The 23,946-nt window shown below is 37.3% G+C and overlaps 1 protein-coding gene across 2 annotated transcripts; it reads left to right on the top strand.

The window, feature by feature from the left end:
- The first annotated feature begins 1,130 nt into the window (after window positions 1-1,130).
- On the top strand, window positions 1,131-23,830 carry aip (aryl hydrocarbon receptor interacting protein). Of its 2 annotated transcripts, none has more exons than XM_061984416.2 (7): window positions 1,131-1,305; window positions 5,957-6,139; window positions 6,222-6,410; window positions 18,682-18,858; window positions 18,929-19,074; window positions 21,246-21,475; window positions 21,539-23,830. In XM_061984416.2, the coding sequence occupies exons 1-7, from the start codon at window positions 1,207-1,209 to the stop codon at window positions 21,568-21,570; spliced, it is 1,056 nt and encodes a 351-aa protein (XP_061840400.1). In that variant the 5' UTR covers window positions 1,131-1,206; the 3' UTR covers window positions 21,571-23,830. The 2 variants fall into 2 exon arrangements, with proteins under 2 accessions (XP_061840400.1, XP_061840399.1); XM_061984415.2 differs by having other exon boundaries at window positions 1,142-1,305; window positions 18,929-19,070.
- The last annotated feature ends 116 nt before the right edge of the window (window positions 23,831-23,946 follow it).

The following is a 23,946-nucleotide window of genomic DNA, read 5'->3' on the forward strand; positions in this document are numbered from 1 at the left end:
AACAGAAATACCATGGTCCGTAAACCAGGCACGGGTAGATTTTGCGCTGTGTGCAGGCGCCAAGTCCTGTTGGAACTTGAAATCTCCATCTCCATAGAGCAGGTCAGCAGCAGGAAGCATGAAGTGCTCTAAAACTTGCTGGTAGACGGCTGCGTTGACCCTGGATCTCAGGAAACAGAGTGGACCGACACCAGCAGATGACATGGCACCCCAAACCATCACCCAACCATGCAAATTTTGCATTTCCCTTGGAAATCGAGGTCCCAGAGTCTGGAGGAAGACAGGAGAGGCACAGGATCCACGTTGCCTGAAGTCTAGTGTAAAGTTTCCACCATCAGTGATGGTTTGGGGTGCCATGTCATCTGCTGGTGTCGGTCCACTCTGTTTCCTGAGATCCAGGGTCAACGCAGCAGCAAGTTTTAGAGCACTTCATGCTTCCTGCTGCTGACCTGCTCTATGGAGATGGAGATTTCAAGTTCCAACAGGACTTGGCGCCTGCACACAGCGCAAAATCTACCCGTGCCTGGTTTACGGACCATGGTATTTCTGTTCTAAATTGGCCCGCCAACTCCCCTGACCTTAGCCCCATAGAAAATCTGTGGGGTATTGTGAAAAGGAAGATGCAGAATGCCAGACCCAAAAACGCAGAAGAGTTGAAGGCCACTATCAGAGCAACCTGGGCTCTCATAACACCTGAGCAGTGCCAGAAACTCATCGACTCCATGCCACGCCGCATTAACGCAGTATTTGAGGCAAAAGGAGCTCCAACCAAGTATTGAGTATTGTACATGCTCATATTTTTCATTTTCATGCTTTTCAGTTGGCCAACATTTCTAAAAATCCCTTTTTTGTATTAGCCTTAAGTAATATTCTAATTTTGTGACACACGGAATTTTGGATTTTCATTTGTTGCCACTTCAAATCATCAAAATTCAATGAAATAAACATTTGAATGCATCAGTCTGTGTGCAATGAATAAATATAATGTACAAGTTACACCTTTTGAATGCAATTACTGAAATAAATCAAGTTTTTAAAAATATTCTAATTTACTGGCTTTTACCTGTATTATTGGCTGGGAGGAAAGAGCAGTGTAAGTAACACCGCCTGCCTGAAGAGGGCGCTGCTTGGCCAAAAAGCGACACCGACGGATCGGCGGACTTCGGCAAACATCGGAGTCTGTCGGCAGGACTCGGACAAGCAAGGATGGAGGAAGAGGCTCGGCGGCTACTCGAAGAAGGAATCAGTAAGAAATTGCTCAGCCCCGGTAAAGGACAACTTTCCACCTTCCCCGATGGCACAAAGGTAGAATGACGATGTTTGTGCGTGATGGCTGTGATTTATGTCGCTAGAAACACGACGAGCGTGACGAAGAAGGGTTAGCTAAAGCTAGCTTGTTGTATCTGCTGCCATATCTCGACTAACATCGGATTAGTTTGACGCTGAATGAATGACGCGTCGATAAAAGACAAACATGCATGAAAGAAGATGATTGTTGAGCGTGCTTGAAGTTTAAAATGATTTAGGTCGCGTAAAAGTCATTTTTCTCCTGTGGTTTTTTTCATCTGACGGCAAGTTGGGGGGCGGGACAGGATGGCATGTGTTTATCGTCGCTGATTGGCTGCGTCACAAGTTAGGGGCGTGGCAGGATGACGTGTGTTTATCGTTGCTGATTGGCTGCTTCACGACGTCACTCATGTTTCTAAGGCCGTGATAGGTCAGAATTGACCGGCCGTCAGTAAGCGTACGCCAGAAAACGCAAGGCCTCTTAGTGCATATTTGATCTTTTCAAAGCACATTGGAGTTTTATCCTATATTCTTTTAAACAAAGTTTTTAATAAATTAGATGCTATGTGATGTTTTTTTTTGTTTTTTTTTAAATAATAGCACAATCATCCTTCCAGATTAGTATGGCTGAAAACTGTATCACTACATAGGTGTTTTATATCTATTGATAATTATTATTCTTAAGACTTGCCGACAATGAGGACCAGGGAAAAAAAAAAAAAAAAAAATATATATATATATATATATATATATATATATATATATATATATATATATATATATATTAAATGTAAACGTTTTCAATTTAAATGTAACTTTCCCCTCAGCTATCATTTTACCATGAATTGATTAACGTGGACCCCGACTTAAACAAGTGTAAAAACTTATTGGGGTGTTACCATTTAGTGGTCAATTGTACGGAATATGTACTGTACTGCATACTTGCCAACCCTCCCGAATTTTCCGGGAGACTCCCGAAATTCAGCGCCTCTCCCGAAAACCTCCCGGGACAAATTTTCTCCCGAAATTCAGGCGGACTCAGGTCCTCCACAATATAAACAGCGTACCTGCCCAATCACGTTATAACTATAGAATGATGGAGGGCGAGTTCTTGGTTTCTTATGTGGGTTTATTGTTAGGCAGTTTCATTAACGTCCTCCCAGCGCGGCAACAACACACAACAACAGCAGTCACTTTTTTGTATACCGTAAAGCAGTTCGTCTGCCGTAAACAGCAATGTTGTGACACTCTTATTAAACAGGACAATACTGCCATCTAGTGCATTTGATGAAAGCACTTTTGTGCGTGCCACACATCAATGCATCATCAGAGAGGGTGTTCAGCATGGTTCGAAAAATAGTGACAGAGAATAGAACAAGGATGGACAATTCAACCCTTAACTCAACAATGAGTAGATGAGTGTTGTGTGTGTGTATATGTGTAAATAAATGAACACTGAAATTCAAGTATATATATATATATATATATATATATATATATATATATATATATAGCTAGAATTCACTGAACGTCAAGTATTTCTTATAAATATATATATATATATATATATATATATATGTGTGAAATACTTGACTTGGTGAATTCTAGCTGTAAATATACTCCTCCCCTTTTAGCCACGCCCCCGTCCCACCCCGACCACGCCCACCCCCACTCCCCACCTCCCGAAATCGGAGGTCTCAAGGTTGGCAAGTATGCTGTACTGTGCAATCTACTAATAAAAGTTTCAATCAATCAATCAAAGGAAATTCTAAAACAAGCATGGAAAACACTCAATGTAAACACAATTCTAAAATCACATTAAACACTTGACAATAATCTCAAAATGAAGGTGCAAAATGACGAATATGTAAGAAACGCTTAACAAAGTGTAACAAAATAGTGCAAAGTGCGACAACGCGAACAGAGATTTTTTTGCAGGTTTACTGCCAGGAAGTTACGGCTGTGTAACATTTATTTGGTCTGCTTATTTAATTATTTAAGTATGGAAATTAATTTGTTTTGCTGTGATTATTTAAATTTTGTTGGACCAAATTACTATTAATATAAAGTAGCGCAATTGTTATATTTTGTAAGTTATTTTATTGATACTAAACATCTATTCATTCTGCTTTTAAATACAATTGTTATTAGCAAAGCATGTTTGAACATTTTTTATTTTTGCACTATTTTGTTACACTTTATTAAGCATTTCTTACATATTCGTCATTTTGCACCTTCATTGTCAAGTTGATTTTAGAATTGTGTTTATTTGGTCTGCTTATCTCATTATTTAAGTATGGAAATTAATTTGTTTTGCCGTAATTATTATTTAAATTTTGTTGGACCAAATTACTATTATTATAAAGTAGCACAATTGTTATATTTTGTCATGCGCTTTTGTTCCTGTTGTTTCCGTATACCCGAATAGGGAACGGATGAGGGTGAGCGCCGCTAGATGACATCTACAAACCCCGTTTCCATATGAGTTGGGAAATTGTGTACAATGATTTGCAAATCCTTTTCAAGCCATATTCAGTTGAATATGCTACAAAGACAACATATTTGATGTTCAAACTCATAAACATTTTTTTTTTTTGGCAAATAATCATTAACTTTAGAATTTGATGCCAGCAACACGTGACAAAGAAGTTGGGAAAGGTGGCAATAAATACTGATAAAGTTGAGGAATGCTCATCACACACTTATTTGGAACATCCCACAGGTGAACAGGCTAATTGGGAACAGGTGGGTGCCATGATTGGGTATAAAAGTAGATTCCATGAAATGCTCAGTCATTCACAAACTTAAGAAAAACCTTTCTCAACCAGCTATTGCAAGGAATTTAGGGATTTCACCATCTACGCTCCGTAATATCATCAAAGGGTTCAGAGAATCTGGAGAAATCACTGCACGTAAGCAGCTAAGCCCGTGACCTTCCATCCCTCAGGCTGTGCTGCATCAACAAGCGACATCAGTGTGTAAAGGATATCACCACATGGGCTCAGGAACACTTCAGAAACCCACTGTCAGTAACTACAGTTGGTCGCTACATCTGTAAATGCAAGTTAAAACTCTCCTATGCAAGGCGAAAACCTTTTATCAACAACACCCAGAAACGCCGTCGGCTTCGCTGGGCCTGAGCTCATCTAAGATGGACTGATACAAAGTGGAAAAGTGTTCTGTGGTTTGACGAGTCCACATTTCGAATTTGTTTTTGGAAACTGTGGACGTCGTGTCCTCCGGACCAAAGAGGAAAAGAACCATCCGGATTATTATAGGCGCAAAGTGTAAAAGGCAGCATGTGTGATGGTATGGGGGTGTATTAGTGCCCAAGACATGGGTAACTTACACATCTGTGAAGGCGCCATTAATGCTGAAAGGTACATACAGGTTTTGGAGCAACATATGTTGCCATCCAAGCAACGTTACCATGGACGCCCCTGCTTATTTCAGCAAGACAATGCCAAGCCACGTGTTACATCAACGTGGCTTCATAGTATAAGAGTGCGGGTACTAGACTGGCCTGCCTGTAGTCCAGACCTGTCTCCCATTGGTGCATTATGAAGCCTAAAATAGCACAACGGAGACCCCCGGACTGTTGAACAACTTAAGCTGTACATCAAGCAAGAATGGGAAAGAATTCCACCTGAGAAGCTTCAAAAATGTGTCTCCTCAGTTCCCAAACCTTTACTGAGTGTTGTTAAAAGGAAAGGCCATGTAACACAGTGGTGAACATGCCCTTTCCCAACTATTTTTGCACGTGTTGCAGCCATGAAATTCTAAGTTAATTATTATTTGCAAAAAAAAAAAAAAAAAGTTTATGAGTTTGAACATCAAATATGTTGTCTTTGTAGCATATTCAACTGAATATGGCTTGAAAAGGATTTGCAAATCATTGTATTCCGTTTATATTTACATCTATTTACATATATTTACAAAAGGGTTCAATCTCTCTCCTGTGTTAGTTTGAAGCCGAAACAACAAACACGCTCAGAGGAGATAATGTTTGAAGAAAGGTGACCGGTTTTTACAAAAATGTTGTGTTGAAGGGGGAATAGCAAGCTTCTTGTAGATTTTTGCTGGGGGTTGTCAATTTATGAAATGTAGGTCTAAGTGAGACCTACGGAGAGGATTTTGTTTCATGTCTCTCCGACCTTCCCAGTGGGAGTTACAGGCAGTTTTGTCATTTTTTTCTTCCAAGGAGCAGTTTTTTCTCCGTTTTATTCAAAAATTGCTCTAGAGCGCAATTTTTAAATTTGGGGTTAGGTTTTTTTATTAGATCGCAATTTTTGCCAGTCCTGATGTGTGCGTTCAGTTTGGTGAGTTTTGAAGCGTGTTAAGGGGGTCAAATTACAGCTCAAAAAGGCAAAAGTGACTGTTTTTAGTACTTTTTTGTCTTGAAGGGGGAATTGCCAACTTCCTGTTGATTTTTGCCCGAGGATATACAATTAAGAAAACTAGGTCTAAGTCAAACCTACATAGAGGTTTCTAACATAATTTCCCAACTCATATGGAAACGGGGTTTGTACTTTGTGGAGTTTTCCGCTTACGGAATTCATGAATTCTGCTGTTAAATACGATGAAGTTATTAGCAAAGCGTGTTTGAAAAATGTACATTTTTACCCAAGCTGCTGACATTTTGTAATAAAAGTGTCTACCTTCTCATTAGGTGGTCTTCCACTACCGCACCAGCCTGTGTGATGGCACAGTCCTGGACGACTCCAAGTCCATGGGCTGCTGCAGCAAGCCCATGGAGCTGATCCTGGGCAAGAAGTTCAAACTGGCAGTGTGGGAGAGAGTGCTGGTCACCATGAGACAAGGAGAAATGGCAGACTTCACATGTGACACCAAAGTGAGGAGGCTCACCGAATGAGAAAAGTGGTTTATTGTTGTTGTTGTTGACAGCCGAGATGTTTTGTCTTGTCAAACGTTAGCACACGGCACTCTACCCGCTGGTGTCCCAGTCCCTGAGGAACATCAGCGTGGGGAAAGACCCCCTGGAAGGCCAGAGGCATTGTTGCGGCATTGCACAGATCCACTCCCACCACTCGCTGGGACACAAGGATCTGGACCAACTTCAGGCTACTCCACAGCCTCTCATCTTCACCATTCACCTTCTGGAGGTGTGTGACTTGCTTATTTATTTATTTGCTTGCTCATCAGTTCGTGTAAACAGTACACACTGCAAAAAGTCAGTGTTCAAAAATAAGAAAACAATTACAATTAAAGCTGCAAGCAGCATTGGTCGGGCCCGCATTTTTGGCAGGTGCTAGTCCTAAATGTCCCAATACTTTTGTCCAGTGATAGTCCTAAGTGTCCCAATACTTTTGTCTACTTTTAGTCCGAATTGTCCCAAGACTTTTGTCTAGTGTACCTACCTTGTCTGCATTGTGTGGGCACGCTGGTGCTTCCTGCTTTAAAGCAGCCATCTTAAAAAAACAGCAGCGCAGCAGCATCAGCGCAGCGGGTCTTTGAAGGGTCATAAAATCAAAACCGGAGCAGTTAGAAAAAAAGCGCTTCTGTCATTGTAATCACAAGGGTTCAATCTCTCTCCTGTGTTAGTTTGAAGGCGAAACGACAAACGCGCTCAGAGGAGATAGTTTTTGAAGGAAGGTGACCGGTTTTTACAAAAAAATTTGTTTTGAAGGGGGAATAGCAAAGTTCCTGTTGGTTTTTGCTGTGGGTTGTCAATTTATGAAATGTAGGTCTAAGTGAGCCCTACATAGGGGTTTTTGTTTCATGTCTCTCCGACCTTCCCAGTGTGAGTTACAGGCAGTTTTGTCTTTTTTTTTTCTTCAGAGGAGCAGTTTTGTCTCCGTTTTATTCAAAAATTGCTCTAGAGCGCAATTTTTAGATTTGGGGTTAGGTTTTTTCATTAGATCGTAATTTTAGCCAGTCCTGATGTGTGTGTTCAGTTTGGTGAGTTTTGAAGCGTGTTAAGGGGGTCAAATTACAGCTCAAAGAGGCAAAAGTGACTGATTTTACTAAAATTTAGTGTTGAAGGGGGAATAGCGAACTTCCTGTAGATTTTTGGCCGAGGAAATAAATTAATAAAATTTAAGTCTAAGTGAGACCTACATAGAGGTTTTCGTTTCATGTCTCTACGACATTCGTACTGGGAGTTAGAAAAAGTTTACTTTGTAGGGGGCGCTAGAGCGCAATTTTGAGTTTTGGGGTTTGGTGTTTTTACCAAAGAGTTTTGTTCGAGTTTATTTATGTGTGCGTCAAATTTGGTGAGTTTTGAAGCATGTTAAGAGGGTCAAAGTACCGCGCAAAGCTGCGGAATAATAAAGAATAATTAAAGCTGCAAGCAGCATTGGTCGGGCCCGCGTATTTGGCAGGTGCTAGTCCTAAGTGTCCCAATACTTTTGTCAAGTTGTAGTCCTAAGTGTCCCAATAATTTTGGCCAGTGTAAGTGTCCCAATACTTTTGTCCAGTGGTAGTCCTAAGTGTCCCAAAACTTTTGTCCAGTGTAAGCATCCCAATTCTTTTGTCCAGTGGTAGTCCTATGTGTCCCAATATTTTTGTCAAGTTGTAGTCCTAAGTGTCCCAATAATTTTGGCCAGTGTAAGTGTCCCAATACTTTTGTCCAGTGGTAGTCCTAAGTGTCCCAATACTTTTGTCAAGTTGTAGTCCTAAGTGTCCCAATAATTTTGGCCAGTGTAAGTGTCCCAATACTTTTGTCCAGTGGTAGTCCTATGTGTCCCAATATTTTTGTCCAGTTGTAGTCCTAAGTGTCCCAATAATTTTGGCCAGTGTAAGTGTCCCAATACTTTTGTCCAGTGGTAGTCCTATGTGTCCCAATATTTTTGTCCAGTTGTAGTCCTAAGTGTCCCAAAACTTTTGTCCAGTGTAAGCATCCCAATACTTTTGGCCAGTTGTAGTCCTAAGAGTTCCAAGAGTTTTGTCAAGTTTTAGTCCCAAGTGGCCAATACATTTGTCAAGTTATAGTCCTAAGTGTCCCAATACTTTTGTCAAGTTGTAGTCCTAAGTGTCCCAAAACTTTAGTCCAGTGTAAGTGTCCCAATACTTTTGTCAAGTGGTAGGCTTAAGTGTCCCAATACTTTTGTCTACGTTTAGTCCGAAGTGTCCCAATACTTTTGTTCAGTGGTGTTACTAAGTGTCCCAATACTTTTGTCAAGGTGTAATCCTAAGTGTCCCAATACTTTTGTCCAGTGTAAGTGTCCCAATACTTTAGTCAAGTTTTCGTCATAAGTGTCCCAATACTTTTGTCAAGTTGGAGTCCCAAGTGTCCCAATACTTTTGTCCAGTGGTAGTCATAAGTGTCCCAATACTTTTGTCTACTTTTAGTCCGAATTGTCCCAATACTTTTGTCTAGTGTACCTACCTTGTCTGCATTGTGTGGGCACGCTGGTGCTTCCTGCTTTTAAGCAGCCTTCTTGAAAAAACAGCAGCATCAGCGCAGCGGCTCTTTGAAGGGTCATAAAATCCAAACCGGAGCCGGTATTAAAACTCTTTCGATAACTTTTAATCAAAAGGGTTCAATCTCTCTCTCCTGTGTTAGTTTGAAGCCGAAACAACAAACACGCTCAGAGGAGATAATGTTTGAAGAAAGGTGACCGGTTTTTACAAAAATGTTGTGTTGAAGGGGGAATAGCAAGCTTCTTGTAGATTTTTGCTGGGGGTTGTCAATTTATGAAATGTAGGTCTAAGTGAGACCTACGGAGAGGATTTTGTTTCATGTCTCTCCGACCTTCCCAGTGGGAGTTAAAGGCAGTTTTGTCATTTTTTTCTTCCGAGGAGCAGTTTTTTCTCCGTTTTATTCAAAAATTGCTCTAGAGCGCAATTTTTAAATTTGGGGTTAGGTTTTTTTATTAGATTGCAATTTTTGCCAGTCCTGATTTGTGCGTTCAGTTTGGTGAGTTTTGAAGCATGTTAAGGGGGTCAAATTACAGCTCAAAAAGGCAAAAGTGACTGTTTTTAGTACTTTTTTGTCTTGAAGGGGGAATTGCCAACTTCCTTTTTGCCTGAGGATATACAATTAAGAAAACTAGGTCTAAGTCAAACCTACATAGAGGTTTTTGTTTCATGTCTCTCTGACCTTCCTAGTGGGAGTTACAGGCAGTCTAGTTTTGTTTTTCCTAGGGGGCGCTAGAGCGCAATTTTGAGTTTTGTGGTTCGTTTTTTTTTTTTTAAAGGCAATTTTCGCAGGTCCTGATGTGTGGGTCAAATATGGTGAGTTTTGAAGCATGTTAAGTGGGTCAAATTACAGTTTAAAGTGGCGGCGGAAGAATAAAGAATAACAAAACCTTACAAATTCAATAGGTCCTTATGTCCCATTGCATAAGGACTCCCTTTGGGAGTCCTTATACAATGGGACATGCGGGCCCTAATTAGCTAACCTCAATGAACCCAAAAGTAGTTTAAAATAAGTATATTCTCACTAATAACAAGTGCACTTTTCTTGGTAGAAAAACAAACACAAGACCTTTTTGCTCAATATGTTGAAACATATTCTTAAATGAAGTAAATGCTAGTGCCATTATCTTGACATAATGATATTACATTTCTTGAAATCGGCAAACTTATACTAAAAACTAGTTTATTGTTCTTAATGGAAAGGCAACAAGGCAAGCGCTTGTTACTCTCGGGGTCTCCTAGCCGCTCAGGCAAATCATATTGTCTAAAAATGCATTTTTCCATGGATAACATGACATCATCGCGCCAAGTGCGTGCTCTTTCAGTCAATTAGTGCGCATATATACAGCCCGGCCCCCAGCCACATTTTTTTTAATTGTAATTTTGAAGAATTTACCTGAATGTGCATGAACTATTTCTGTTCAAAATAGTCAGAAATGTTAAATGTTTAAATATTAACTGTCAGTTTACTGTACTGTGCCAACTGTACTACTGTATGAGTACATGTTTTCTATTGTTTCATTGAAAATAAAACAGCATTTGGCTGTCATCTGTTGTAATTATGAGACACAATTGTGTCAAAATCATGATTTTTTTTGTTCATGCTTGAAATAAGAAATGATGACTTTAAAAAAGTAGTTTTCTACTTGTGAGTGTTGATGACACAGCTTTGCAACACTTGATATTCTAGTTTCAAGCATGTTTTACTCAATATAGGTCATCAAATCTCAGCAACAAGCTGTAATATCTTACAGAGATCATTTAGGACCAAAACACTTAAAACATACTTGCCGACCTCCGATTTCGGGAGGTGGGGGTGGGGGGCGTGGTCGGGGGTGGGTCGGGGGGCGTGGTTAAGATATATATGTATAAGAAATACTTGACTTTCAGTGAATTCTAGATATATATATATATATATATATATATATAAATAAATAAATAAATACTTGAATTTCAGTGTTCATTTATTTACACATATACTCACACATAACACTCATCTACTCATTGTTGAGTTAAGGGTTGAATTGTCCATCCATGTTCTATTCTCTGTCACTATTTCAGAACACACACATTATACAAATATACATTATAAAATCAATAAGAAAACGGGAGCTCTAATTTGGGAGTCTGAATTAGGATCAGAAGTTCCTATATAAACATTGCGCACTCGCGTCGCCTTTTTGTATTGATTACTGCAGCTGTGCACTGGATTCATTCACAAATACAAACTACAACTCACACACACTTTAGAGTTAGGCTCCACCATCAGAATGTGTACTTAAACTTATAAAGATCACATGGATATTATTCAGTGAGTTGATTCACCAAAACTAACCTGTTATACAGGAGGAAAAAGCACACAGGACGTTTCGATTGTTCACAGACTGGTCGCGCTCATCAGAATGACAAGACACTTCCGGTCTGCAGGTGATAGCATTCAATTGGGAAGAAACACCCTACTGCCCCCTACTGACCAATGTGAATACTGATAAATGTGTAATGACAGCTCCAAAAACGAATTCAAACCACAAAATAAAATAAATAAATCAACACAAAAATGTGACACATTATGGGTGGGTCACATATGCATGTACAGTAGATGGCAGTATTGTCCTGTTTAAAAGTGTCACAACATTGCTGTTTACGGCAGACCAACTGCTTTACGGTAGACACTGTTGTTGTGTGTTGTCAACACGTCACTCAGGTCCGCCTGAATTTCGGGAGTTTTTCGGGAGAAAATTTGTCCCGGGAGGTTTTCGGGACAGGCGCTGAATTTCGGGAGTCTCCCGGAAAATCCGGGAGGGTTGGCAAGTATGGGGTTCATTTAAAGTTTATCCTGCATCCTCTTTAAAAGTCCAACATTTTTCCCCGTCTGTTATCACACCTGCCAGCTTGTCCCATTTCAGTCCGAACATGTCCAAACACGCATTTACCTATGTGAACAAGTCATTACCTGTGGTTGTCCTGCATGGCTGCCAGCTCCTCCGTGATTTGAAAGTCAGCAGTTATCCCACGCAAGAAGATGAGCAGCTGGGCGGTGTCACGTACATCACAGCTCTCATCCAAAGCCAGCGAAAAACAGTCAAAGTCGGCCGTTCTGTTCTTCAGCCGAAGCTCCAAGTTTCAGGTGTTGTGCCGGATAATGCACCCCCGGCGTAGAATGCACCCCCTGACGGGAGTGTTATATCAACTAAAGCCCACACTTAAAGTTTCCACGTGCAAGATTGAATCTATTTAAAAAAGTTATTTAATAAGAAGCCAAAAGTGCAAAAAGAATAATGTTCGTGTTGGAGGAGTTGTGAATGAATGAAATATGTGGCAGTTTTTTTCATAGTTTGGCCGGGGGTGCGACTTATACTCAGGAGCGACTTATGTGTGAAATGATGAACACATTATAATATTATTTATCTCATTGACGTAAGAGACTAGACGTATAAGATTTCATGGGATTTAGCGATTAGGAGTGACAGATTGTATAGCATGTTCTATATGTTATAGTTATTTGAATGACTCTTACCATAATATGTTACGTTAACATACCAGTTGGTTATTTATGCCTCATATAACGTACACTTATTCAGCCTCTTTATTTATTTTAAATTGCCTTTCAAATGTCTATTCTTGCTGTTGGCTTTTATCAAATACATTTCCCCAAAAAATGCGACTTATACTCCAGTGCGACTTATATATGTTTTTTTTCCTTCTTCATTATGCATTTTTGGCCGGTGCGACTTATACTCCGAAAAATACAATAGTTGTTTTTACTCATAATTGATTTTTGCATGAAGAAAATATTTTTTTTACACTTGTGAATTGTTTTTTTACATGAACAAAAATGTTATGAACTTGTAACATTTTTTATGAAACTGTTTAACTTTCACATCGTTTTACTTGCAGAAAATGTTTTTTTTTCTTGCAAATTGTTTTTTCACTTGCAAATCGTAATAAATAAGTAATTAAATTTTTTTACCCGCAAATCGTTTTACTTGCAGAATTTTTTTCTTTTTACATACGAATCGTTTTTTGTACCTGCAGAATTTTTTTTTCTTGCATATCGTTTTTTTACCTGCAGAAAATATAAAATATTTGGTAACTGCAAGAATTTTCTCCCCCTGCAAATCGTTATTTTTTTTTACTCTCAGAAAATTATTTGTATACTCCCGACTGTTTTTTTTACTTGCAGAATTTAAAAAAAATTTACCTGCGGAATTCTTTTTTTTTCTGTTAATTTTCCTTTTTAATTAGAACATATTTTTCAATGTACGAATAATTTTTTTTCCTGCAGAAATTTTTTTTCATAATTGCTTGCATAATTTTTTTACTTTCAGAAGTCGGTTTTTTTTTTACTTGGGAATTGTTTTTTCAATTGAAGAAATTGTTTTGTTTTTAGTTGCAAGTCGTTTTTCCTTGCAGAAAAGTGTTTTTTATACTTGTGAATTGTTTTTTTACATGAACAAAAACGTTATGAACTTGTAACATTTTTTATGAAACTGTTTAACTTTCACATCGTTTTACTTGCAGAAAATGTTTTTTTTTTTTCTTGCAAATCGTTTTTTCACTTGCAAATCGTAATAAATAAGTAATGAAATTTTTTTACCCGCAAATCGTTTTACTTGCAGAATTTCTTTCTTTTTACTTACGAATCGTTTTTTTGTACCTGCAGAATTTTTTTTTTTCTTGCATATCGTTTTTTTACCTGCAGAAAAGATATAAGTTTTTGTTTTACTTACGAATAATTTTTTGGTAACTGCAAGAATTTTTCCCCCCCGCAAATCGTTATTTTTTTTTTACTCTCAGAAAATTATTTGTATACTCGCGAATGTCTTTTTTTACTTGCAGAATTTAAAAAAAATTTACCTGCGGAATTCTTTTTTTTCCTGTTAATTTTCCTTTTTAATTAGAACATATTTTTCAACGTACGAATCATTTTTTTTCCTGCAGAAATTTGTTTTCATAATTGCTTGCATAATTTTTTTACTTTCAGAAGTCGGTTTTTTTTTACTTGGGAATTGTTTTTTCAATTGAAGAAATTGTTTTGTTTTTAGTTGCAAGTCGTTTTTCCTTGCAGAAAAGTGTTTTTTATACTTGTGAATTGTTTTTTTACATGAACAAAAATGTTATGAACTTGTAACATTTTTTATGAAACTGTTTAACTTTCACATCGTTTTACTTGCAGAAAATGTTTTTTTTTCTTGCAAATCGTTTTTTCACTTGCAAATCCTAATAAATAAGTAATGAAATTTTTTTACCCGCAAATCGTTTTACTTGCAGAATTTTTTTCTTTTTACATACGAATCGTTTTTTGTACCTGCAGAATTTTTTTTTCTTGCATATCGTTTTTTTACCTGCAGAAAATATATAAGTTTTTGTTTTACTTACGAATAATTTTTTGGTAACTGCAAGAATTTTTTCCCCCCGCAAATCATTATTTTTTTTTACTCTCAGAAAATTATTTGTATACTCGCGAATGTTTTTTTTACTTGAAGAATTTAAAAAAAATTTACCTGCGGAATTCTTTTTTTTTCTGTTAATTTTCCTTTTTAATTAGAACATATTTTTCAATGTACGAATAATTTTTTTTCCTGCAGAAATTTGTTTTCATAATTGCTTGCATAATTTTTTTACTTCCAGAAGTCGGTTTTTTTTTACTTGGGAATTGTTTTTTCAATTGAAGAAATTGTTTTGTTTTTAGTTGCAAGTCGTTTTTCCTTGCAGAAAAGTGTTTTTTATACTTGTGAATTGTTTTTTTACATGAACAAAAATGTTATGTACTTGGAATTTTTTTTTTATAAACTGTTTAACTTTCACATCGTTTTACTTGCAGAAAATGTTTTTTTTTTCTTGCAAATCGTTTTTTCACCCTTGCAAATCGTCATGAAATTTTTTTATACCCGCAAATCGTTTTACTTGCAGAATTTTTTTCTTTTTACTTACGAATCGTTTTTTTGTACCTGCAGAATTTTTTTTTCTTGCATATCGTTTTTTTACCTGCAGAAAATATATAAGTTTTTGTTTTACTTACAAATAATTTTTTGGTAACTGCAAGAATTTTTCCCCCCCGCAAATCGTTATTTTTTTTACTCTCAGAAAATTATTTGTATCCTCGCGAATGTCTTTTTTTACTTGCAGAATTTAAAAAAAATTTACCTGCGGAATTCTTTTTTTTCCTGTTAATTTTCCTTTTTAATTAGAACATATTTTTCAACGTACGAATAATTTTTTTTCCTGCAGAAATTTGTTTTCATAATTGCTTGCATATTTTTTTTACTTTCAGAAGTCGGTTTTTTTTTACTTGGGAATTGTTTTTTCAATTGAAGAAATTGTTTTGTTTTTAGTTGCAAGTCGTTTTTCCTTGCAGAAAAGTGTTTTTTATACTTGTGAATTGTTTTTTTACATGAACAAAAATGTTATGAACTTGTAACATTTTTTATGAAACTGTTTAACTTTCACATCGTTTTACTTGCAGAAAATGTTTTTTTTTCTTGCAAATCGTTTTTTCACTTGCAAATCGTAATAAATAAGTAATGAAATTTTTTTACCCGCAAATCGTTTTACTTGCAGAATTTTTTTCTTTTTACTTACGAATCGTTTTTTTGTACCTGCAGAATTTTTTTTTTTCTTGCATATCGTTTTTTTACCTGCAGAAAATATATAAGTTTTTGTTTTACTTACGAATAATTTTTTGGTAACTGCAAGAATTTCCCCCCCCCGCAAATCGTTATTTTTTTTTTACTCTCAGAAAATTATTTGTATACTCGCGAATGTCTTTTTTTACTTGCAGAATTTAAAAAAAATGTACCTGCGGAATTTTTTTTTTCTGTTAATTTTCCTTTTTAATTAGAACATATTTTTCAAAGTACGAATAATTTTTTTTCCTGCAGAAATTTGTTTTCATAATTGCTTGCATAATTTTTTTACTTTCAGAAGTAGGTTTTTTTTACTTGGGAATTGTTTTTTCAATTGAAGAAATTGTTTTGTTTTTAGTTGCAAGTCGTTTTTCCTTGCAGAAAAGTGTTTTTTATACTTGTGAATTGTTTTTTTACATGAACAAAAATGTTATGTACTTAGAATTTTTTTTATAAAAACTGTTTAACTTTCACATCGTTTTACTTGCAGAAAATGTGTTTTTTTTCTTGCAAATCGTTTTTTCACCCTTGCAAATCGTCATGAAATTTTTTTATACCCGCAAATCGTTTTACTTGCAGAATATTTTTCTTTTTACTTACGAATCGTTTTTTTGTACCTGCAGAATTTTTTTTTCTTGCATATCGTTTTTTTACCTGCAGAAAATATATAAGTTTTTGTTTTACTTACGAATAATTTTTTGGTAACTGCAAGAATTTTCCCCCCCCCGCAAATCGTTATTTTTTTTTTACTCTCAGAAAATTATTTGTATACTCGCGAATGTCTTTTTTTACTTGCAGAATTTAAAAAAAATTTACCTGCGGAATTCTTTTTTTTCCTGTTAATTTTCCTTTTTAATTAGAACATATTTTTCAACGTACGAATCATTTTTTTTCCTGCAGAAATTTGTTTTCATAATTGCTTGCATAATTTTTTTACTTTCAGAAGTAGGTTTTTTTTACTTGGGAATTGTTTTTTCAATTGAAGAAATTGTTTTGTTTTTAGTTGCAAGTCGTTTTTCCTTGCAGAAAAGTGTTTTTTATACTTGTGAATTGTTTTTTTACATGAACAAAAATGTTATGTACTTGGAATTTTTTTTTATAAAAACTGTTTAACTTTCGAATCGTTTTACTTGCAGAAAATGTTTTTTTTTTCTTGCAAATCGTTTTTTCACTTGCAGATCATTTTTTTCCCTTGCAAATCGTCATGAAATTTTTTTATACCCGCAAATCGTTTTACTTGCAGAATTTCTTTCTTTTTACTTACGAATCGTTTTTTTGTACCTGCAGAATTTTTTTTTTCTTGCATATCGTTTTTTTACCTGCAGAAAATATATACGTTTTTGTTTTACTTACGAATAATTTTTTGGTAACTGCAAGAATTCCCCCCCCCCGCAAATCGTTATTTTTTTTTACTCTCAGAAAATTATTTGTATACTCGCGAATGTCTTTTTTTACTTGCAGAATTTAAAAAAAATTTACCTGCGGAATTCTTTTTTTTTCCTGTTAATTTTCCTTTTTAATTAGAACATATTTTTCAACGTACGAATAATTTTTTTTCCTGCAGAAATTTGTTTTCATAATTGCTTGCATAATTTTTTTACTTTCAGAAGTCGGTTTTTTTTTACTTGGGAATTGTTTTTTCAATTGAAGAAATTGTTTTGTTTTTAGTTGCAAGTCGTTTTTCCTTGCAGAAAAGTGTTTTTTATACTTGTGAATTGTTTTTTTTACATGAACAAAAATGTTATGAACTTGTAACATTTTTTATGAAACTGTTTAACTTTCACATCGTTTTACTTGCAGAAAATGTTTTTTTTTTCTTGCAAATCGTTTTTTCACTTGCAAATCGTAATAAATAAGTAATGAATTTTTTTTACCCGCAAATCGTTTTACTTGCAGAATTTCTTTCTTTTTACTTACGAATCGTTTTTTTGTACCTGCAGAATTTTTTTTTTCTTGCATATCGTTTTTTTACCTGCAGAAAATATATAAGTTTTTGTTTTACTAACGAATAATTTTTTGGTAACTGCAAGAATTTTCCCCCCCCCGCAAATCGTTATTTTTTTTTACTCTCAGAAAATTATTTGTATACTCACAAATGTTTTTTTTACTTGCAGAATTTAATAAAAATTTACCTGCGGAATTCTTTTTTTTCCTGTTAATTTTCCTTTTTAATTAGAACATATTTTTCAACGTACGAATCATTTTTTTTCCTGCAGAAATTTGTTTTCATAATTGCTTGCATAATTTTTTTACTTTCAGAAGTAGGTTTTTTTTACTTGGGAATTGTTTTTTCAATTGAAGAAATTGTTTTGTTTTTAGTTGCAAGTCGTTTTTCCTTGCAGAAAAGTGTTTTTTATACTTGTGAATTGTTTTTTTACATGAACAAAAATGTTATGTACTTGGAATTTTTTTTATAAAAACTGTTTAACTTTCACATCGTTTTACTTGCAGAAAATTTTTTTTTTCCTTGCAAATCGTTTTTTCACTTGCAGATCATTTTTTTCCCTTGCAAATCGTCATGAAATTTTTTTATACCCGCAAATCGTTTTACTTGCAGAATATTTTTCTTTTTACTTACGAATCGTTTTTTTGTACCTGCAGATTTTTTTTTTCTTGCATATCGTTTTTTTACCTGCAGAAAATATATAAGTTTTTGTTTTACTAACTAATAATTTTTTGGTAACTGCAAGAATTTCCCCCCCCCCGCAAATCATTATTTTTTTTTACTCTCAGAAAATTATTTGTATACTCGCGAATGTCTTTTTTTACTTGCAGAATTTAAAAAAAATTTACCTGCGGAATTCTTTTTTTTCCTGTTAATTTTCCTTTTTAATTAGAACATATTTTTCAACGTACGAATCATTTTTTTTCCTGCAGAAATTTGTTTTCATAATTGCTTGCATAATTTTTTTACTTTCAGAAGTAGGTTTTTTTTACTTGGGAATTGTTTTTTCAATTGAAGAAATTGTTTTGTTTTTAGTTGCAAGTCGTTTTTCCTTGCAGAAAAGTGTTTTTTATACTTGTGAATTGTTTTTTTACATGAACAAAAATGTTATGTACTTGGAATTTTTTTTAATAAAAACTGTTTAACTTTCGAATCGTTTTACTTGCAGAATATGTTTTTTTTCCTTCTTCATTATGCATTTTCGGCCGGTGCGACTTATACTCCGATGCGACTTGTACTCCGACAAATACGGTACTTGACTTGTAATGTTTGATGCTCCAAATTCCGGGTGTTCGTGAATGCAACCTCGCTGGTGCATAATGAGGAATTGCTCTATTGTTGTGTTTGGTGCCGATAGACACATTTAATGTACTTGACTGTACACATCAACATTTGTCTGCATTTAAGATGAATGTTGATGCTGAGCTCCAATTCTGTGTTCAGGTTCTTCCTCCAGGCTCGTTCCAGCTGGACGTGTGGGCCATGACGGACGAGGAGAAGTTGGCGTTTGTGCCCCACATCCACGAGGAGGGCAACGCCCTCTTCAAACAAGGCCGAATAAAGGAGGCCACGGAGAAATACTACAATGGCATCGCCTGCCTGAAGAATCTACAGATGAAGGTTGATGACGTCTTTGTCGTCCTGACTTGTACTTTGCCAGCATCGCCACACCTTTTGTCCCCGTTTCCAGGAGCAACCAGGAGATGAAGCTTGGATCAAGCTGGACCACATGATCACACCTCTGCTCCTCAACTACTGCCAATGCCAGTTACTGCAGGGCCAGTACTACGAAGTCATTGAACACTGCTCCTCACTCACCTTCAAATATGAAGGTAAGTCAGCTCCGTCATGCTAGATTGGATACAAAGTCTAAGCTAAAAACAACAACACCGAGAGGAGCATAATATGACATGAAGAGAATATGAATACTTTAGAGAAAGTCCATTAAAATTAAAGCTGCAAGCAGCGATGGACGGGACCGACTTTGACGGCACATAAAATCCAAACCGGAGCAGTAATTAAAACTCTTTGGTCAACTTTTAATTAGAAGGGTTCAATCTCTCTCCTGTGCTAGTTTGAAGCCGACACGACAAACGCGCTCAGAGGAGATCATGTTTGAAAAAAGGTGACCGGTTTTTACAAAACCTTTGTTTTGAAGGGGGAATTGCAAACTTCCTGTTGATTGTTGCTGGGGGTTGTCAATTTATGAAATGTACCGTATTTTCCGCACTATTAGCCGCACCTAAAAACCACAAATTTACTCAAAAGCTGACAGTGCGGCTTATAACCCGGTGCGCTTTATATATGGATTAATATTAAGATTCATTTTCATAAAGTTTAGGTCTCGCAACTACGGTAAACAGCCGCCATCTTTTTTCCCGGTAGAAGAGGAAGTGCTTCTTCTTCTACGCAAGCAACCGCCAAGGTAAGCACCCGCCCCCATAGAACAGGAAGCGCTTCTTCTTCTACTGTAAGCAACCACCCGCCCGCGTAGAAGAAGAAGAAGCGCGCGGATATTACGTTTCATTTCCTTTGTGTGTTTACATCTGTAAAGACCACAAAATGGCTCCTACTAAGCGACAGGTTTCTGGTTCATGAAAAGACGCAATCTCTCCATCCGCACACGGACTACTATTTCACAGCAACTGCCTAAAGACTTTCAAGAAAAGCTGGCTACTTTCCGTGCATATTGTAAAAACAAGATAGCTGAAAAAAAGATCCGGCCAGAGAACATTATCAACATGGACGAGGTTCCACTGACTTTTGATATTCCTGTGAACCGCACTGTGGATACAACGGGAGCACGTACGGTGAATATTCGCACCACAGGGAATGAGAAGTCATCCTTCACTGTGGTTCTAGCTTGCCATGCTAATGGCCAGAAACTTCCACCCATGGTGATATTCAAAAGGAAGACCTTGCCAAAAGAGACCTTTCCAGCCGGCGTCATCATAAAAGCTAACTCGAAGGGATGGATGAAGAAAAGATGAGCGAGTGGTTAAGGTAAGTTTAAGTTTACGCGAAGAGGCTGGGTGGCTTTTTTCACGCAGCTCCGTCCATGTTGATATACGACTCCATGCGCGCCCACATCACGCTGGTTTTTAATATATTATTAAAGTTTGACTGACCTATCTGACTGTTTTTTTGACATTCCTTTAGCGCAGTTAGATGCGGCTTATAACACGGGGCGGCTTATAGGTGGACAAAGTTTTGAAATATGCCGTTCATTGAAGGCGCGGCTTATAACCCAGGGCGCCTTATGGTGCGGAAAATACGGTAGGTCTAAGTGAGACCTACATAGAGGTTTTTGTTTCATGTCTCTAAGACATTCCTACTGGAAGTTACAGGCAGTTTTGTCTGAGTTTTCTTCCTAGGAGCACTTGTGTCTGTGTTTTCTTCCTAGGGGGCGCTAGAGCGCAATTTTGAGTTTTGGGGTTGGTTTTTTTTAATCAAATCGCAATTTTTGCCACTCCTATTGTGTGTGTCCAGTTCGGTGAGTTTTGAAGCATGTTGAGGGGGTCAAATTACAGCTCAAAGAGGCAAAAGTGACTGTTTTTACTAAAATTTTGTTTTGAAGGGGGAATTGCCAACTTCCTGTTGATTTTTGCTGAAGAATATCAATGTATGAAATCTAGGTCTAAGTCAGACCTACATATAGGCTTTAGTTTCATGTCTCTACGACATTCATACTGGAAGTTACAAGCAGTTTTGTCTGTGTTTTTTCCTAGGGGGCGCTAGAGCGCAATTTTGAGTTTTGGGGTTTGGTTTTTTGATTCGATGGCAAATTTCACCAGTCCTGATGTGTGTGTCAAATATGGTGAGTTTTGAAGCATGTTAAGGGGGTCAAATTACAGCTCAAAGAGGCGGCGGAATAATAATAAAACACACGAAATACAATAGGGTCCTCTGTCCCAAAGGGACATTGCGGTCCCTAATGATGATTTCTGGTTATGTTAGGCCAGCAGAGAAAGTGTTTTCCGTCACAACATGACCATCTTGTCCCGCAGACAACGTGAAGGCCTACTACAAGCGAGCCAAGGCCCACGCCGCGGTGTGGAACGAGACGGAGGCCCGGGCAGACTTTGGCAAAGTGTTGGAGCTGGACCCCTCCCTGGGACCTTCCGTGGCCAAGGAGCTGCGCGCCATGGAGGACCGTATCCGCAGCAAGGAGAAGGAGGAAAAGGGTCGCTACAAAGGCCTGTTCAACTACGACACGCGACCACCCACCGCCACCACGGTCAGTTCACATGCAGCCTCCTCTGTCTTGATCTGACTTAATCTCCTCTTTGTCTCCTCTCAGGGCTGACACTCCACACCTTACCATGCCTGTGAGACTATTCTTGTATCCACAAACTCTTTCTACACATCAAACCTTCCCACTGCTTTATTCCACTTGTAAAGAAGTGCCACACAGCTGCTAGAATCACAACTAAATGTACTTTGTCCCCCTCATTAGTCACATGAGCCAGCAGAAAGATGATTCCTTTATGCTCCAATTCTAGCCTGCTGTTATTTCACCAACAAGCCATTATAAAGTTGGACCTTTTAATCATGTGGGGTGCATGAGAAAGTAATTACTAACTGCTCAGTCAGCATTGATACTGCTTTTATAGAGAACATCACACGCATGAGTTCAGATCAGGGGGGACCAAACTTTATCCAACAGGGGCCACTTTGATAGGTTTTGTACATTAAAGATGTTTATTACTAAGCTAGCTGATAGCTTTGTGTTACAGGTGACAGGAAATTAGTGGAATTTAATTCGGGCTGTCAAAAATAAGTTAACTCGTGTGATTAATCACAAACAAATATTGCATAAATCATGGATATATACAGATTAATTTAGTATTTTCTAATCTATTCAAACATTGCATTTGTGTCTAAAAAGTCTTTTTTTTTTCATTAATTGGGATGTTTAAGTTAATTAAAATTATGCAAGTGATTAATACTTGTGATTAATCCTTTTTTTTTTTAATTTGCACAAATAAAATGACTATTATTGTGATATCAATCAATCAATGTTTATTTATATAGCCCTGAATCACAAGTGTCTCAAAGGGCCGCACAAGCCACAACGACATCCTCGGTACAGATCCCACATACAGTGGGGCAAAAAAGTATTTAGTCAGCCACCGATTGTGCAAGTTCTCCCACTTAAAATGATGACAGAGGTCTGTAATTTTCATCATAGGTACACTTCAACTGTGAGAGACAGAATGTGAAAAAAAAATCCAGGAACTCACATTGTAGGATTTTTAAAGAATGTATTTGTAAATTATGGTGGAAAATAAGTATTTGGTCAATAACAAAAATTCAACTCAATACTTTGTAATATAACCTTTGTTGGTAATAACAGAGGTCAAACGATTACTATAGGTCTTTACCAGGTTTGCACACACAGTAGCTGATATTTTGGCCCATTCCTCCATGCAGATCTTCTCGAGAGCAGTGATGTTTTGGGGCTGTCGCCGAGCAACACAGACTTTCAACTCCCTCCACAGATTTTCTATGGGGTTGAGGTCTGGAGACTGGCTAGGCCACTCCAGGACTTTCAAATGCTTCTTACGGAGCCACTCCTTCGTTGCCCGGGCGGTGTGTTTGGGATCATTGTCATGCTGGAAGACCCAGCCACGTTTCATCTTCAAAGCTCTCACTGATGGAAGGAGGTTTTGGCTCAAAATCTCACGATACATGGCCCCGTTCATTCTTTCCTTAACACGGATCAGTCGGCCTGTCCCCTTAGCAGAAAAACAGCCCCAAAGCATGATGTTTCCACCCCCATGCTTCACAGTAGGTATGGTGTTCTTGGGATGCAACTCAGTATTTTTCTTCCTCCAAACACGATGAGTTGAGTTTATACCAAAAAGTTCTATTTTGGTTTCATCTGACCACATGACATTCTCCCAATCCTCTGCTGTATCATCCATGTGCTCTCTGGCAAACTTCAGACGGGCCTGGACATGCACTGGCTTAAGCAGGGGGACACGTCTGGCACTGCAGGATTTGATTCCCTGTCGGCGTAGTGTGTTACTGATGGTAACCTTTGTTACTTTGGTCCCAGCTCTCTGCAGGTCATTCACCAGGTCCCCCCGTGTGGTTCTGGGATTTTTACTCACCATTCTCATGATCATTTTGACCCCACGGGATAAGATCTTGCGTGGAGCCCCAGATCGAGGGAGATTATCAGTGGTCTTGTATGTCTTCTATTTTCTGATAATTGCTCCCACAGTTGATTTTTTCACACCAAGCCGCTTGCCTATTGTAGATTCACTCTTCACAGTCTGGTGCAGGTCTACAATTATTTTCCTGGTGTCCTTCGACAGCTCTTTGGTCTTGGCCATAGTGGAGTTTGGAGTCTGACTGTTTGAGGCTGTGGACAGGTGTCTTTTATACAGATAACCAGTTCAAACAGGTGCCATTAATACAGGTAACAAGTGGAGGACAGAAGAGCTTCTTAAAGAAGAAGTTACAGGTATGTGAGAGCCAGAGATCTTCCTTGTTTGGAGTGACCAAATACTTATTTTCCACCATCATTTACAAATAAATTCTTTAAAATTCCTACAATGTGAATTCCTGGATTTTTTTTTCCACATTCTGTCTCTCACAGTTGAAGTGTACCTATGATGAAAATTACAGACCTCTGTCATCATTTTAAGTGGGAGAACTTGCACAATCGGTGGCTGACTAAATACTTTTTTGCCCCACTGT

Source organism: Nerophis lumbriciformis, linkage group LG25 (assembly GCF_033978685.3).
Source record: "Nerophis lumbriciformis linkage group LG25, RoL_Nlum_v2.1, whole genome shotgun sequence".
Taxonomy (NCBI): domain Eukaryota; kingdom Metazoa; phylum Chordata; class Actinopteri; order Syngnathiformes; family Syngnathidae; genus Nerophis; species Nerophis lumbriciformis.